The sequence below is a fragment of the Tympanuchus pallidicinctus genome, unplaced genomic scaffold (genome assembly GCF_026119805.1).
Source record: "Tympanuchus pallidicinctus isolate F22 unplaced genomic scaffold, pur_lepc_1.0 scaffold8, whole genome shotgun sequence".
NCBI lineage: Eukaryota > Metazoa > Chordata > Aves > Galliformes > Phasianidae > Tympanuchus > Tympanuchus pallidicinctus.
Genome location: NW_026294802.1, coordinates 14,439,928 through 14,454,488, shown reverse-complemented (window position 1 = coordinate 14,454,488; position 14,561 = coordinate 14,439,928). Strand labels below are relative to the sequence as shown.

General features: G+C 41.9%; 1 protein-coding gene across 11 annotated transcripts in view; it reads right to left on the bottom strand.

Annotated features, from left to right (window-relative positions):
• Positions 1-71: 71 nt before the first annotated feature.
• The window catches only part of TNRC6B (trinucleotide repeat containing adaptor 6B), a 140,169-nt gene continuing 125,679 nt past the window's right edge, over positions 72-14,561 (bottom strand). For all 11 annotated transcript variants that reach the window (XM_052669452.1, XM_052669462.1, XM_052669454.1 and 8 more), the window contains one exon: positions 72-13,950. In XM_052669452.1, the coding sequence (XP_052525412.1) occupies positions 13,563-13,950 (388 nt within the window). In that variant the 3' untranslated portion in view covers positions 72-13,562. The remainder of the gene's footprint in view (positions 13,951-14,561) is intronic.

Genomic DNA, 14,561 nt, shown 5'->3' with positions numbered 1-14,561 from the left:
GAGACAGCGCCGCCTGTCGGGCGGAGGCCGCGGCGCGGGGGAGCAAAGAAAACGCGCGGGAAGGCAGAGGATTAAATGCTTAGCAGCCAAACACATTTATTAGTCTTTTTCTTTTTTTTTTTTTTTTCTTTTTTTTTCTTTCTTTTTTTTTCCAGGAACCCAAAAATATTTTGTAGTTATAATGTAAGCAACTGAGTTGCACATAATACAATCATATCTTTCAAAAAAAAAAAAAAAAAATTAAAATTAAAACGAAACAACAAAAAAAAAGCTGTTTTAAAAGCCCAAAAAAACCTTCAGAAAACTTATATATGTATTACACCATCTCTCAGTTTCAATGAAATGACGACGACTTATTTCCTTATTACTCTTAACTTGTTACACTCCAATAAAACATCACCCTTTTTGTTTGCTTTTTCTTTTTCTCTTTTTTTTCCTTTTTTTTTTTTTTCTAAATCCAGCATGAGAAATACAGTACCTGCTATGGCAAAAATACACATAAAATGCAACATTTCAGCTTATTTGTACATTAGTAGAGTTTAAACATTTTATTGTTGTTGGTTTTTTTTTTTTTTTTTGTCTTTTTTTGTCTTTTTTTTTTTTTTTTTTTTTTTAAGTGAACCAGTGATTTTAAGTACCACTATACTAAAAGTAAAATAAAAATATAGGAAAGGAGGAGAAGGGGGGGGGCAGCCAGCCATATAAGAGCACCTGCTAAAGTGCTGAGTTTCTGTGTCCATGGAGAACCCTTCGGAAGGAAGTGTGGTGCCTGGGGGGTGCGAACGGAGCGGCCCGGCCCTGGGTAACTGACCGTGTGCCAACCGACCCCACTGCATCCCCCTGCCCTGCCTCTGCTCTGTTACTGCACGTGGGGAAGGAGGGGAGAAGCAGAGCGACGGTGAGAGCTGAGCAAAGGAAGCTGTTTCAAGTATAAGAAAACAAAAACAAAAACTCAAACACAACCAAAAACACTTATAGGTAACTTGCAAGTAGCATCAATATACACAGCCGCTATTCTTATTATTACGATGTCTGCTGCTGGGGGACAGTGTTTCAGGCAAGAGGACTGAGCTGTACCTTCCTGTTACCTAGTTATGTGCAAAGTAGAAAAGCTGCCTTTTCTCATCCAGCCAGTTTGGACATCACCGATTTCTGCTCTGCAACCTCCTCCCTTCATTCTGCCTTTTTTCCCCTCTTTCTCTGAAAAGAGGAAGGCGGCACTGCTTTGCTGACAAGACAGATGAAATGAACCTATTTCCCACTCCTCTCGACACACCTTCTCCCACTGCCAGTCTGCAGCGAGGAGAAGCTCACCAGACACCTGATGCCCACTGTCAGCCAGTTTCCTGAACAGGTAGAAGGCATTGACCTTTGTAAACATAATCCCTTATGTTTGTGAAACTGAAAGCAGCATTTCGCATCTCCAGCCGAGCGGTGGAGACGAGGATAGATCAGAGCACTCCCACCGTTGCACCTCCTCCCTCCTTCTGGAAGATAACATTTGGTTACTTTGTTAGAAGGGTTTTTTGCTTTTCTTTCTTTTTCTTTTTTATTTTGGTTCTTTGGGGAAAATAGCTAACCTTGGGTTCAAAGTAAACATGGCAGAGTTGCCATCAGCAGTTGTGCTGCTGTTTGTTCTGTTTTCTGCCTAAGAAAGGAATAGCATCGCATAGCAGATGCTCTGTGTGCACCCGACAGAAATGCAAGATATGTGTATGGAAACGTCACGGGTGCACACGGCGCATCATTTCAGCTCCTTTCTCTGCAGAAGCACTGCATTTTGCCTCAAGGACTGGCAGAGATGGAGAGGATGGCACACTAGGAGAGCGGAGAGACATCCCTAAGGCCATGGGGGGCAGCGCAGCACAGAAAGAAGCAGGCAGTGTCAGACGGGAGGTTTCACAGACTCCATCTCCTTGGCATTTCAAAGGCCAGACTCTCAAAAGGCCCAAAAGCACATCCCAGAGATGTGCATCCACATGGTTGGAGACTGGAGAAGGCAGCGAGGCTCCCTGACCACTGCAGGCCCCAGCCTGCCCTCACAGTGCGAGGGACGCTCCCTCCAATCCTGTGTCCTACTGGCAGGAGATGGCTTCTGGCTATTGCGAGCCGAGAGACACTGCACAAAGTGTCACCGATAACACATCGATGTGGGGAAGGGAATGGGAAACCACTCTGATTTTGTTCACGGAGCAGCTAAGGTGGAATGGTTCTCCATGTGACAGCCCTTCTCTACGACCGCAGACCACGGCCTCCCCTTCACAACGGCAAGAGAAGTGCCCACTTGAATGATGACACGAACAACAGCTCTACTGAAAGGGAGGGAGAAGTACACAAACTGATTCCAACCTGGAGATCCGGTGAAAGCAGCAGCAAGCTCAAGTACTTCAAGTTCAAAGGTTTATCCAGAAGTGTAACTAGAGACGTGTGACCTGCAGCAAAACTGGCGTAACCCTACAAGAGCAGCAGCAGGAAACTGGCATGAAGAGAGGACGAGGATGAGTAACTGAACCTCCATTAACGTCTGTTATTTAGGATCTGAGTGTCGAATGGCTTTATCAATGACAGTGTCATGGGTTCTCTCCCTTCACACAAGCAAAAGAAATGTAAAAAAAAAATGAACTGTCTTGCTGTAAAAACTCTTAATACTTCTATCAAGCTTTTAATCTTTAAAGCACATCACAACAATGTTGATCCTCACAAAACCCCTGTGAGGTAGGTAATTGTTATTATCACCTCTGTTTTACAAATGAAAAAACAAAGGCAAAGAAGTTAAATGACTTGCCCACAGCCAAAGAGGGAAGAATAAGGGCTGATGTTAAAATTCAGGAGTTTCAGGCTTCTGGTCCTGTGCCCAAAACCAATAGTCCAAACATTTTTCTAAAAAGGAGATAACAGATGGAAATAAAAACCCATTGAGCTTCAAAGAAAAAGTAAGATTTGAATGGTTACATGAGAAGGGGAAATGTACCATGAGGTATTTTTGTGAGTGAGTTTAAACTTCAGATTTTTTTTCACTTTTTCCATATAAATGTTTTTAAAGGCAATCTGACAGAGTGGAACCCTGATAAGATCGCATCTGCAAGGCAGGCACAGATGCGAGAGTGATCATCAAGTCTATTACTTATTACAGTACTGTGAACGTCAACAAAAACAAAATTGCTGCATGAAAACACTGAATACAGGCAGGATAATCTCTCGGTATATGATATTACATTAAGATAATGCCAAGAATAATGCAGGTACCATGGTACCACGGACAAAGGAGAAAGTCAAGTCAACAAAGGGTCCCTATCAAGATGATGAAGAGGGCAGTGAGATCTACATTTTTCTGAGAAGGTTGCTCCTAGAAGCTCAGCAAGCTTCACAGAGCACGTGCAATTCACAAGGACTGCATTTTGGAGATGTGAGGAAGTAAATCCTTTTTTGCCCATTATGATACCAACTACTTAATAAAGATCTCCTCTTTTAAACAGAGAGCCTAGTCTACACGTCAGCCTACATTCCCCAAAATTTCATCTAATGCCAGCATTAATGCTAAATCACCCACGGTAACACCAGAAGACAAAGCACTGGTAGATGCTTTGATCAGCACTAGGAAGAAATACCACCTCCACTGTCTTGTCCATAGCTGTGCTGCCACTATTTGAGCTGTGCCAGAAGCAGCAGCGATGAAAATTGTAGGGAAAAGCGGGTGTAAACAGACAGACCAGCTGTGTTCCGATTCTCCTGGGAGAGTGCAAGACTGCTGTAATGGAAAGCAAGTAGTAAATCCAAAAGAGCCAGTGCCTATGGCACTGTGTTTCCTGAGCTTGACCGGGGCCAGAACGCAGGAGGTGGTGGATTGTTCCCCAGGTAGAGCTGGTGTCCCATTCACCCTACTGGCCCTGGGTTAACACTGCATGGCTACAATTCACAATCCTGCAGAAGGTTTAGAATGGATTTTTTTTTTTTAATTTTTTTAAATTTTATTTTATTTTTGCATTCCACCTTGGTTTTCCAAATCTCTGTCCAGCTGCCAAATTCTGGAAAAGTGTTGCGAACTCCTTATTTCTAAGTCATCACTTCCCCACTCCCCCAAACTGTAATGGATAAACCATGGACACAGAAACTCCTGAACAGTTTAGCAAAGCTATCTCTGTCCCCTACGCCCCCTTTGCAGAATGCATAGTTTACAATTCACTTACAAAATAAAGAAGCGATGCTGACCACATATGGGACCTTTTTTTTTTTTTTTTTTTTGAAAAAAGAACAAACAACCTCTTCTTAAGTTCAGTATCAAAATTCACATTTGCATAATAATACATTTCAAGGCCATTAGAGAGGAATGAGAGCGAAGCAAAGAAAACTGCAGAGTCTCTCCTCTCTTTTGTCTTCCTGAATAGAGCTGAGGGATCCCACTGGAGTTTTTTATGGTGGGAATTATGAGGGGCTACAGCAACAGCTCTTGATCTCGTACACCTCATTTTGGATGGGATGAAGAGGTGAATTATCAGAAAATAACAAATGGAAGGAGACACTGCAGATTCCCATGTTTAGCTACAAACAGCTTCGAAGAAACAAAAGATTACTTCAATTTTTTTTTCCTTTTAAACACTTCTACCTCACCATTTCAAAAACTCTTTTTTCTTCTTGTGTAATACCCTGTTCATTTAAATGGCAACATTAAGTGTGCTGGAAGTTGACAGGTTGAAAAAAATAAATTTTCCTGTTTCTTTCATCAGGACACGGACAGAGAGGGTAAAAGTGTGCCTGCACCCACTAGTTAACAGAAGCTACAAAACATCAACTTCTCTACATGTATAGATTTGTCTCAAACATCACTGTGTTTCAATTCTCCAGTGCTTACAAAAAACATAAAGCCACACACGCTCACACTCATGCACACCAACATAAAGAGAAGCCACGTAAAACATACACAAACTCAACCTGCAACGGCAGACTAGCCTAGAACTACCAACAGCTTCTGTGCATCACACGACAGCCCTTCTCACCCCCCACCCCGATCTCTACCACATAAGAATACGTATTGTGCAGTGTAGAGACCAGCCCAAAGATGCTGCTTGCCCGAAGGGACCAGTAGGCTGGATTCTCAACATCTGACCTCTTGAAAGATTAAATTGACCATTGTCTCTCCTTCAGCCCAAGCAGTCTCCTCAGACAGTCACTATACTCACAAAGGCACATTCATAAATACCACATTTATCTTACTGCTTGTAAAAACATACAAGGAGGAAAACGTTAAGCGCTTATACCCCAACCCATCCCTACTGACCCAGCAAGAAGTATCACAATAACGTATCACTCGGTGAGACCTTACTCTACCTTTAGAAGGTACATATTAAAGAAGTCTTCCAACACCTCTTTTTAAGTTTTTGTGTTTTTTTTTTTGTTTGTTTTTTTTGTTTTTTGTTTTTTTTTGCATAAGTGAATGCTTTTTGTTTTTGGCTTACATATTTTGGAATACAGCACACTCACTATAAAGCTCTGTTGTAAGGCTACCCCCTAAAGTAAGGCTGTTCTACCTTGGCTTGCATTTTCACTTCATTTTGCTTCTTCTCCACACATCTCCAGAACAAAACAAAACAAAGCAAAACAAAACAACACACTCAATGCCTTGTATACAAAGGGTAAGCCATAACTGGCAGGGGGAGGGAGGGGAAAGAAAGCACATAATGTTATTACCATGTCACAAAAATTGCTTTTCTAGCAAGCTGTGCAACCTGCTTACTGCTCAACAGTAGATGGTGAAGAAAATGTTCACTTACGGTTGTGTGTCACCTGCAACAGGAAAAGCTTTGACTTTATCTCAGTTAGAAAAGAAAGTTGTTTTTTAAAACAAGGGGAAATGAGTTCTGGTGAATGCAACTACGCACACTAACACCCAAGAGGAGGGACTGAATGCTCAAGGAGACATCACTGCCTGCTTATATTGCCCATCCATGGCTAACTTCTCCAATCTTCTCTTCCCCTCTGTCCACAAACATCAAGAATGTTTACTGCAAAAATACTTAATGCTGGCTGGCACAATGCATTTTTTGCTTTGTTTTCCCACCCGAGTGCACCATATTCATATACAGAATCGATGAGAATCAATATCAGAGTCAAAAAACTCCTTCTCACACAACAAAGTCAGCAGGAGCCCTAACACTGCGGAATGCCACCAGTCCCAGCCGTCACACGTACAGAGTGAAAATGGTTCTTTGCCAAGGGCGTCTGATTTGCTAGAAACTTGCTTATATAGCACTGGGTCCTGGGAGATTTTTGGAGAGAAACTTTCCTGCATTGCTCAATGAAGACAAACACACAAACTGTGGATGGGAACAGATGCTCTCTGCTGTATGCCACTGATGAAGCTTTATCTATCTTGGCCTGACAACAGTGAAAAGAGGCTCCATTAGGAGCTGTGGTGCTTTTTTGTATCACAGATGAAATCTTTAATCAGTTTTCATATAAGGATTAAAAGCAAGAGTCACTGACACAAGTTTAAAAGTTCCACATATACCATGAAATAGACAGCTATATTTTAATGGGACCATGACTGAGATTTAACAGCAGTGCAGTCGGACCCTTGAATCCTACTGTGGACAAAGCTCTGTTTGGAGAGCCACTACAAGATGGACCTGGCTGTCTTCTATGATCCACTGCAGGGGAACTCTGGTAAAATTCAGCAACACTGGCGTTTACAGTGACGGACACTGAAGGGACACAAACAAATTGTGAGGGGCACAAACTAGCAAGACAACCAGTAATCTCCAGTTACACTACTGCCCCCTAGGCCAACCAACAGCTCTGCTCCAGCAACACTTAAGAGTTTGCATTTTAAGCCTAAATGTGAACTCAGCACAACAGGGAAGCAGGGTTTGTCAACACCAGGGAAGGTATACAGACTTTCCCGTTACTGCTAACATCCTTCTTCCGTGTTGAGAATCCCAGTACTGGTAAAGAAAAAGGAAGATAATTTGGGCTTTGACATCTGTATTCTGATCACAGCAGGACAGACTGATATGATCTAACAGAATCAGGCAACGAGGATTCTGACTCTGCAAAATTGTAGAAATAAAACTACAAAATTGAAATGGTATTTTGTGCAAAAATCAATTTAGTCACAGCAATGGATTCTGCATATGTTGTTTCAGATTCAGGACCAAAGTTGCATTTCAAGAGCATTTATTCTCTTTTAATTCCTTTCAACTTAATTTCCTTGCTATTACTTTCCTGCCCACAAATACATACATGCCTACTTACAGATAAGAAAGCTGCTCCTGCTGTAGGGGAACCTTTCCTCCTTAGAGACAGAAGAAACTACCTTTCACTCCATCAGGACTCGTACCCTGAGACACTAACCACCTACTGCAAAGAGAGTTACTGCATGTTAAGGTCACACGACTTACAGTGAATGTGATACGTGCAACACTGGTCTGTTGGCTGCTTTGGAAATGTAACAAGTCCACATCTGCTATCTGGACCCTGATCCAGCTGAAGTGTACTTACACAAAGAGCCCTTACTTGAGCAGTATGCACTCATTTAAGGTCAGTGGGACTAATTTATGTGACGATCACTCCTGATTTCCTGGATCAGACTTGGCCAGATGTGGGTATCTCAGAAACACACAGTACTCCTCTTAATGTCTACAGGAAAAACATACACATCAACAAATGTAGAAGCCTAAAAGGTAAACGTAACAAAGAATGAAGCAAAAGCAGGACCAAAAAGGGTCTTGTTTGGATGCGCTGTCAAGACACAAATAGTGGAAGATGTGGCAACATTTTTAGGAAGAAAAAATCTTAGAGAAAAAGTTCTAAGCACTGAATGTTTAGAAATCTGTGTCAGGGAAAAAAAAAAAAAAAGAAAAAAAAAGAAAAAAAAGAGCAGCCACCATAATATAAAGGTTCAGTTGTTATTTCATCTTTGACGCTGCTATCCCACACAGTTTACTGAAAATCTGTGTTTATATTGCAAAAGAAAAACACACACTTGCTCATCAGACATGCCATTTAACCTGAAGTAAAAAAAAAAAGCTTGTAAGAAAAACCTGACACTCTGCGACTGGGAAAAAGAAACAACAAAAACACTGAAAAATGTTGGGTAAAAGTCCAGGGAAGTACAAAAACAGTGGGAAAACTGGCAAGTCTTCCAATGTACATATTAAATCTGCTTTCCAAAATAAGCATCAGAGGTCTCAACACAGATTTCTGAGCTGCATCACTCCTCTTCATTTTTTATTGTTTTGCTTACTAGACTTTCTTATAGCTAAAAGGAAATTCTCAAACTCAGGAAGAACCAACAAACCTATTAAATAAGTCTCAGCTGGATGCACAGTGCTGGCTAAGGTAAGTCAAGTGGATTTAATAAATGGGTACTTGTTTAGAAGTCTGCTAAAATGTAGCACTGAAGGATTCAAAACAAAAAGGCAGGACATGTGAAACCACCTGCAAAGTACATACATATTTAAACTTTATGATCCCAATAATCAAAACCAGGAACAGAATGAAGAAGTGTTCTCTGTCGCTTGAAAGTAAAACTGATTTTTCATGCAGGACGTAGTAAGATGCTTTTCCCCAGCCCCTTTACTCTCTCTGTCAACAGTTTAAAGAAGATGCTGTCACCAATTCCTTCCCTAGAATGGTTGTAAAAGCCCCCAAATACTCTAACTTCTATTCCTGCTGTCTTTTTTACTGTTACAAGCCCAGATGGTAGCAGGGTATTTACAACATTTGAGCAACTGCCGTCCCTAGGAGATGAGTGTTGTTACCACAATGCTCAGAAATAGTTTGCAGTGGGGTTAGGAATGCCAGGACCGAGCCGTGCCAGCATCACGGTCAGCTATGCGTAATTCAGAGGAATGGAACTATCACCTGCGGCTGGAAAGCAGTAAGACTAACGTGGCTTTACTTGAACAACTTTGGAAAACTCACTGAGAAGACAGTCACTAACGTTTGCAGGCCTGTACCTTTAAGGAATGGAGGAGCAGACTGCTGTAAGACAGGAGGCTTGGACTCAGCTGATGGCAGAAGCTCCAGACTGCATCCCTCAGCACTCACGATTCAACTTCCAAATGACTGCCACACTCCCAGGCTCTATCTGACAAAGCCCAAGATTTCCTTTTTTTTTTTCTTCAGGACTCTGCCAATTTGAACAGCCTCTGGCCAAAAAACCCTCCAATTTTTCTCCTTAAAAATAATAATAATAAAAAAATCTTTAACGTCCTAAATGAACGTTCCTCTACTGGCCCATTATACAATTTTTTTCCCAAATTAGCTGATGCATTAGAGTCAACACACACATATACACTCGTATGTACACAGAGCACAACACAAAAACACCGGGCAACTGATATGAAAAGGACATTAATTTGGCATCTGACTTTTTTAAATAGTAAAAAGCTATCTTAACAACTACTGCTATGTAACTCATTGCATGACTGCATGCAATGACTCACTGCATGCTCTTTTTGCTCTAAGAACAGGTACATTTATTTCCATTAAGCCACCATACTGCCTCATCTCCCCTCCCTTCCCCTACTGTAGGGTGCATGTAGAAAGGCACTAGCGCGGTTTCTGTGGTGTGAGTCTCGCCATTTCAGGAGCAAACCCCTGACCCTCAGAGCTGGGGGGCAGAAGTCAGGCACCCCAGCACCAAGCTCTGAAGCTCAAGACTGTCCGCCCCGACAGCCAGCAGCAATAGGGTGAACAGAAGAGTTTACCAGCTATTCCCCGCATGTGAAACAACACAGAAAGACTGAAGGTGGGCTGAGGGTTAAGAAAAGCAAGCAGCAAATCTCCAACTGGGGGACAAAACTGACCAAAATAGCTGAAAATGGGAAAGTTGATTTCTAATGTACATTTCACTGCAGCTTTTTTTCATATTGCCTCCCTTTTTTCTGTACTGAGAAAGGCAGGCTAGAACTACTGCTTTCTTCGGCGTTCTGTCAGCACTGGTATTTAGCACTACTTAGAAGTGGCTTGAAGAAGCAACATCGTGTATTTCCTGCTGCTCCTCCTCACTGAGGACTCTTTCAGTTGAAACTATACTGCATTTTTGTTAGATTTACAGTTTCACTTTGCTTTTAAAAAGGTGCTTGAAGAATATTTTCGTTTCAAATCGAAAGGGAACATAGTAATAGATTTCCATTCTTACACTTCTTTTTTCCATGCAAATGCACACGAGTACCAAAGCACTACAACCCTTCTTCTCCCACAACTTCAGATCGTAATGGATTTCTGCTGCTGATACTGAGAAGTTCTCTTCATGTGTTTTAATTTACTCAGTCTTTACAATTCTTGACCCCCCCCCACCTGACAGTAACATTTGGAGATTTTTTTCATTTTTTTTTCTTTTTCTTTTTATTAATTTTTTTAGCTTTTTTTTATTTTAAAGTAAAAACTTTCAAACATTTTGAAGATTCAGGAACTTGTAAAAGTTTATCAACAAGAAACAGCCATCTATCTAGGATAAGGTTAAATAAACCATCTTCAAAAAACTGGCTTCCTACCCTAGAATTCCTGAGAATGCTTGCAAATTTAAAGCAGGAAAATAAAATGTTAAAATTAAAACAAAAACACTGTTAAATGCTCCCAGAGTTAGTCTTCATCTAAAATATATATATGCACTTTTTGGTCTTTTTTTTTTTTTTTTTTGTATGTTTTAATTTTTTTTTTTTCCCTTTAAGCTTACAATGGAAGAACAATTTAGCTTTTCTTTTTAAATATTTCAAATCCCTCATTACGTCTTGTAAACAAGAGGGGCTCTAGCACCCGGCTTTCACCGTAGTATCGCAATGAACTCAACTAACCCAAAGTGCAGGAAAAGGGACCGTAGGGCAGGCTGGGAGAGAGAAGTGAGGGCGGCACACAGCGATGAACCAGCGTGGAGAGCAAACCGCGGGGAGAAGGGGCACTGGCTGACTCGGGCCAAAGGTGCTTCGCTAGGAAGAACTGCTGGCACAAGGCTTTTAGGAACCTGCTCTGCCTGTGGGAGTGCAGCTGGGCTTCGAGCGGAGACCGTCAGAAACAAAGCTCTAAGGATGCGTGCACGCGAGGGGCACTAGGTAGCAGGAGCTGGAAGAGGAAATTTTCACTGTGCATGGTGGGATGAAGGAGATGTGATAGAAAAGTACATTCCAACGGAGCCAGAGTATGCTGCACACTCCAGTTTACTAAGCAAATACAAACCTACTCATACTTATTGTCACGTAACACTTTGTGTACAAATCTACAGGCATGTGTAAATGCAGCATTTCCCTCAGTCAGTCATCCTTGTGACACTGGGTTTACATAGAAAGGGCGAATTGAGAAAAGCCACAAAACTCCCCGGTCCTTCCCCCCCCTCCCAACCCACAGGCACACGCACCCAGACGCACACACACGCACCCCTACCCTACTTGAGTCTGCTTCTGCTTCTCCCCACCTATGCCCTGCTTTAATGTATTAGACACTGTTGGATCCTTCAATGAAAACGCTGGAGACTCTCCTATCCTCCCCCCGACAGGTAATAAAAACCGAGAACTGCTCCCGCTGAGGGTTGGAATGGACAGGTAGTTGCTGGTACTGAACGTCGGCACTTTGTTAGACAGCACGACGGCTAGACAACGCCACACGGATGCTAGCACTTACACGAAAAGTACCGGCATCTCTCTTCCCTCTTTTCCCAGCCTTCCTCCGAACGACTTCTGGCTTTGTGTAAAGAGATGCTCCTTCAAGGCTGCTACGGCTCTTCACAACAAGCAGTCTCGGAAGTTTGTTCCCAGCGCACACATGCACGCACACACTGGCTATCACTGTGGATTACATAGGTCACCCCTATCCTGCCCAGAGTACTACTTACACTGATGCTAAAAAAACCCCAAACCTTTCCTTAAATACAGAAAATTAAAAAGCAACAGTACAGAAAAAGTAAAAACAAAAAACAAAAAGGTGCAATACTTTAAAAAAAAAAAAAAGTCTTTGCTAGTTATATACCTCCCTAAGCAAAACCACGTACACAGGAAAAAACACAACACAGAGAAACAAAAGGAAACGTTTGAAGTACACACTGGTTTAAGAACATTCGTAAGTAAACGTTTCTGTCAGTGATGGTCTGGTGCTGTAATACACCAAGGCCTGGCACAGGTAACGCTCACCGTGAAGGACGCGGAAGGGAGTCAGCTGCATGTGCTTTCAGGGGATGAGGCAGGCCGGCCAGCGGTTTGCTGACACAATTTCACTTTTGTCAGTTTTAAAACAAGCAGTAAATCAATTGAAAGGCTAATTTGGTTGGGCTGGACTTTCAAGCTTTTGATGGATTCTTCAAGAATGAATGCGGGTGCTTACTTATGCTTTTGGGGGAGAAAAGAAACTTATCTTTTTGTTAGTTTTAAAGGTTCCGAAGCTTGCAAGAGAATAAGGACATTCTTCTTTGTCACCCCAAAAATGGCAATGTCTTCTTTCCTCCCCTTTTCCTCTCTTCAGAAGAAAAAAAAATGGCTTGCATTATATAACAAACATTCTAGGGTTCACTCCATACAAAAACCCCACATGCAGACATAAATAAATAAATACACTGCTACTCAAAAGACAACACTGGCTCCCCTCTCACCAAATCCTTTGGATATGGCAGTGTTCTGCTCTACCACAGGGTTAGAACAAGGGCTAGGAAGCAACTACCCATTCAGTATGATCTGCAAACTTGAGATAGCACCCTGCTAAAATGAATTTAAAAAAAACTGACAAATTTTAATCCAGCCCAACTGGATTCTGCTTCAGCCACAGGGACTCCACCATGCCTGTCTTGTTTTCAGAAGCAAGACACGCAGATGGCCAGCCAGCCCATAGACCATCAGCAATGCAGCGTTTCAAGATTATATATAGAGAGAAAAAATGCACACACACAAATATGTGCACACGCACTCACACAGAAACAAGCACACGTGGGCAGTTACATGTGCCAGAACACACTGGTACTTATCAACCAGCCAATCACAAAGTGATGGTTTTTTTGTTGTTGTTGTTTTTTTTCTTTTTTTTTTTTTTAATTTTTTTTTGTCTGTTTTTGTTTTTAAAGTGAGGCTCCGTCAAGTCTTCCCCTCCCCCCACCCCTTTTTTCTTTTGAATCCCACCCCTACCCCAACCCAACATGGTAGACCTAAGGACGGAAACACACCCAGTGCAAACAAAGTTAAAAAGCTATTTTTTCAGTATATATGTTTCTTAGCAACAACTTCCGTATAACATGAAAAAGTGAAAAACTAGAAACTAATTTTTTTAATTTTTTGTGTTTAAATTTAAATGGTATGTGTACTTGCTTCACATTGTCTTTCTAAGTTGGCGTTCATGATTCAAGTATTTCAAGAGTGATATGTTCTCTTTTTGGATTCATATTCCAAACGAAAAAACTGAAGTTATATAAGGGAGGCAACTATGTGCTCAGACAGTCTGTCAATGACCCACCTTTTTTTCTCTCTCCGTTTTCTTTTTTCCTTTTATAAATGTATTTATTGCAAGTTGAAAAAAAACGAAAAGGTCAAGTTAGTGCTGCTGCTGTTCCAAAAAAGGTCACGAGGTCAGAGTTGAAAGTTCTAAGTTCAGATTGAATCCGACCCTCCTCCCAGAAGGTCTCCAGGTAGTAAGGGAGCAGGGCTGCCCATTCTGTGTGGATCCTCTACGCTCGGGACCCCCCACAAGCTTGAAGAATAGTTTGGGGGCCCCCACAGCGAAGCGCCAGTGAGATCACCCCCACTGCTGCCGCCGCCACCACTGCTCCACTGCCCAAGCCCTGTTGACCCACCAAAGAGATTCAAAGCAGGTCCAACTGGATCTGTCTGGTTCTGTCCCGTCTCCAGGGATTGCCAGCCTGCCGCGGGTGCACTTGGGGTTGCTGCAGGTGTAGGGGGCTGAGCCTGTGTCAAAAAGCGACTAACCTCCTCATCTGTGGCAAACTCAGCCAGGATGGTAGTGTTTCCCAACACACACCTGGAAGATGTAAGGAAGAAAAAATAATTAGTCAAAGCTGGAACTGAAGGGAAGGGATTCAGAAGGTATGGAAGCAATGCTAGTTGGTGACAAAACCAAAGCAGAAATCAGCTGGCCAGAATAGAACGAGCACAGTAAATGTCTGCCATTCTCAACAGTGAAACTGACTCAAAACACAAGAACTTCCATTTTATAAAGGGCAAAAATCAAATACTCTATTGTTAACCTGCAACAAAAGCTTTCTGTATTTAAGCTAAAGACTTGAGTATAAATGCAAAGACAACAAAAGTACATATATGGCGTAGATAAAACGATACATGCATGTATGCTGCCATTCAAACAGAGCAAGAGAAGTTTAAAAAGCCCAGGAAGTTACTTTTGTCTCCAAACCTCTCACATTTTCAAAACATACTAGAGCCACTGTGAATTCAAAAAAGTTTAAGAACTGGAAAGTAAAGAACGGTAGCTTTTCAAAGGAGCTATTTCAGGTATATCTCAAAATAACAGCAGATTCCTGCACATTTGGGTGACACATGTAAGAATGATCTAAATTCATTCATGATCTTTCATAAGATAGCCCGAACTGTACAGCAATCTGCATGTTGGTCACA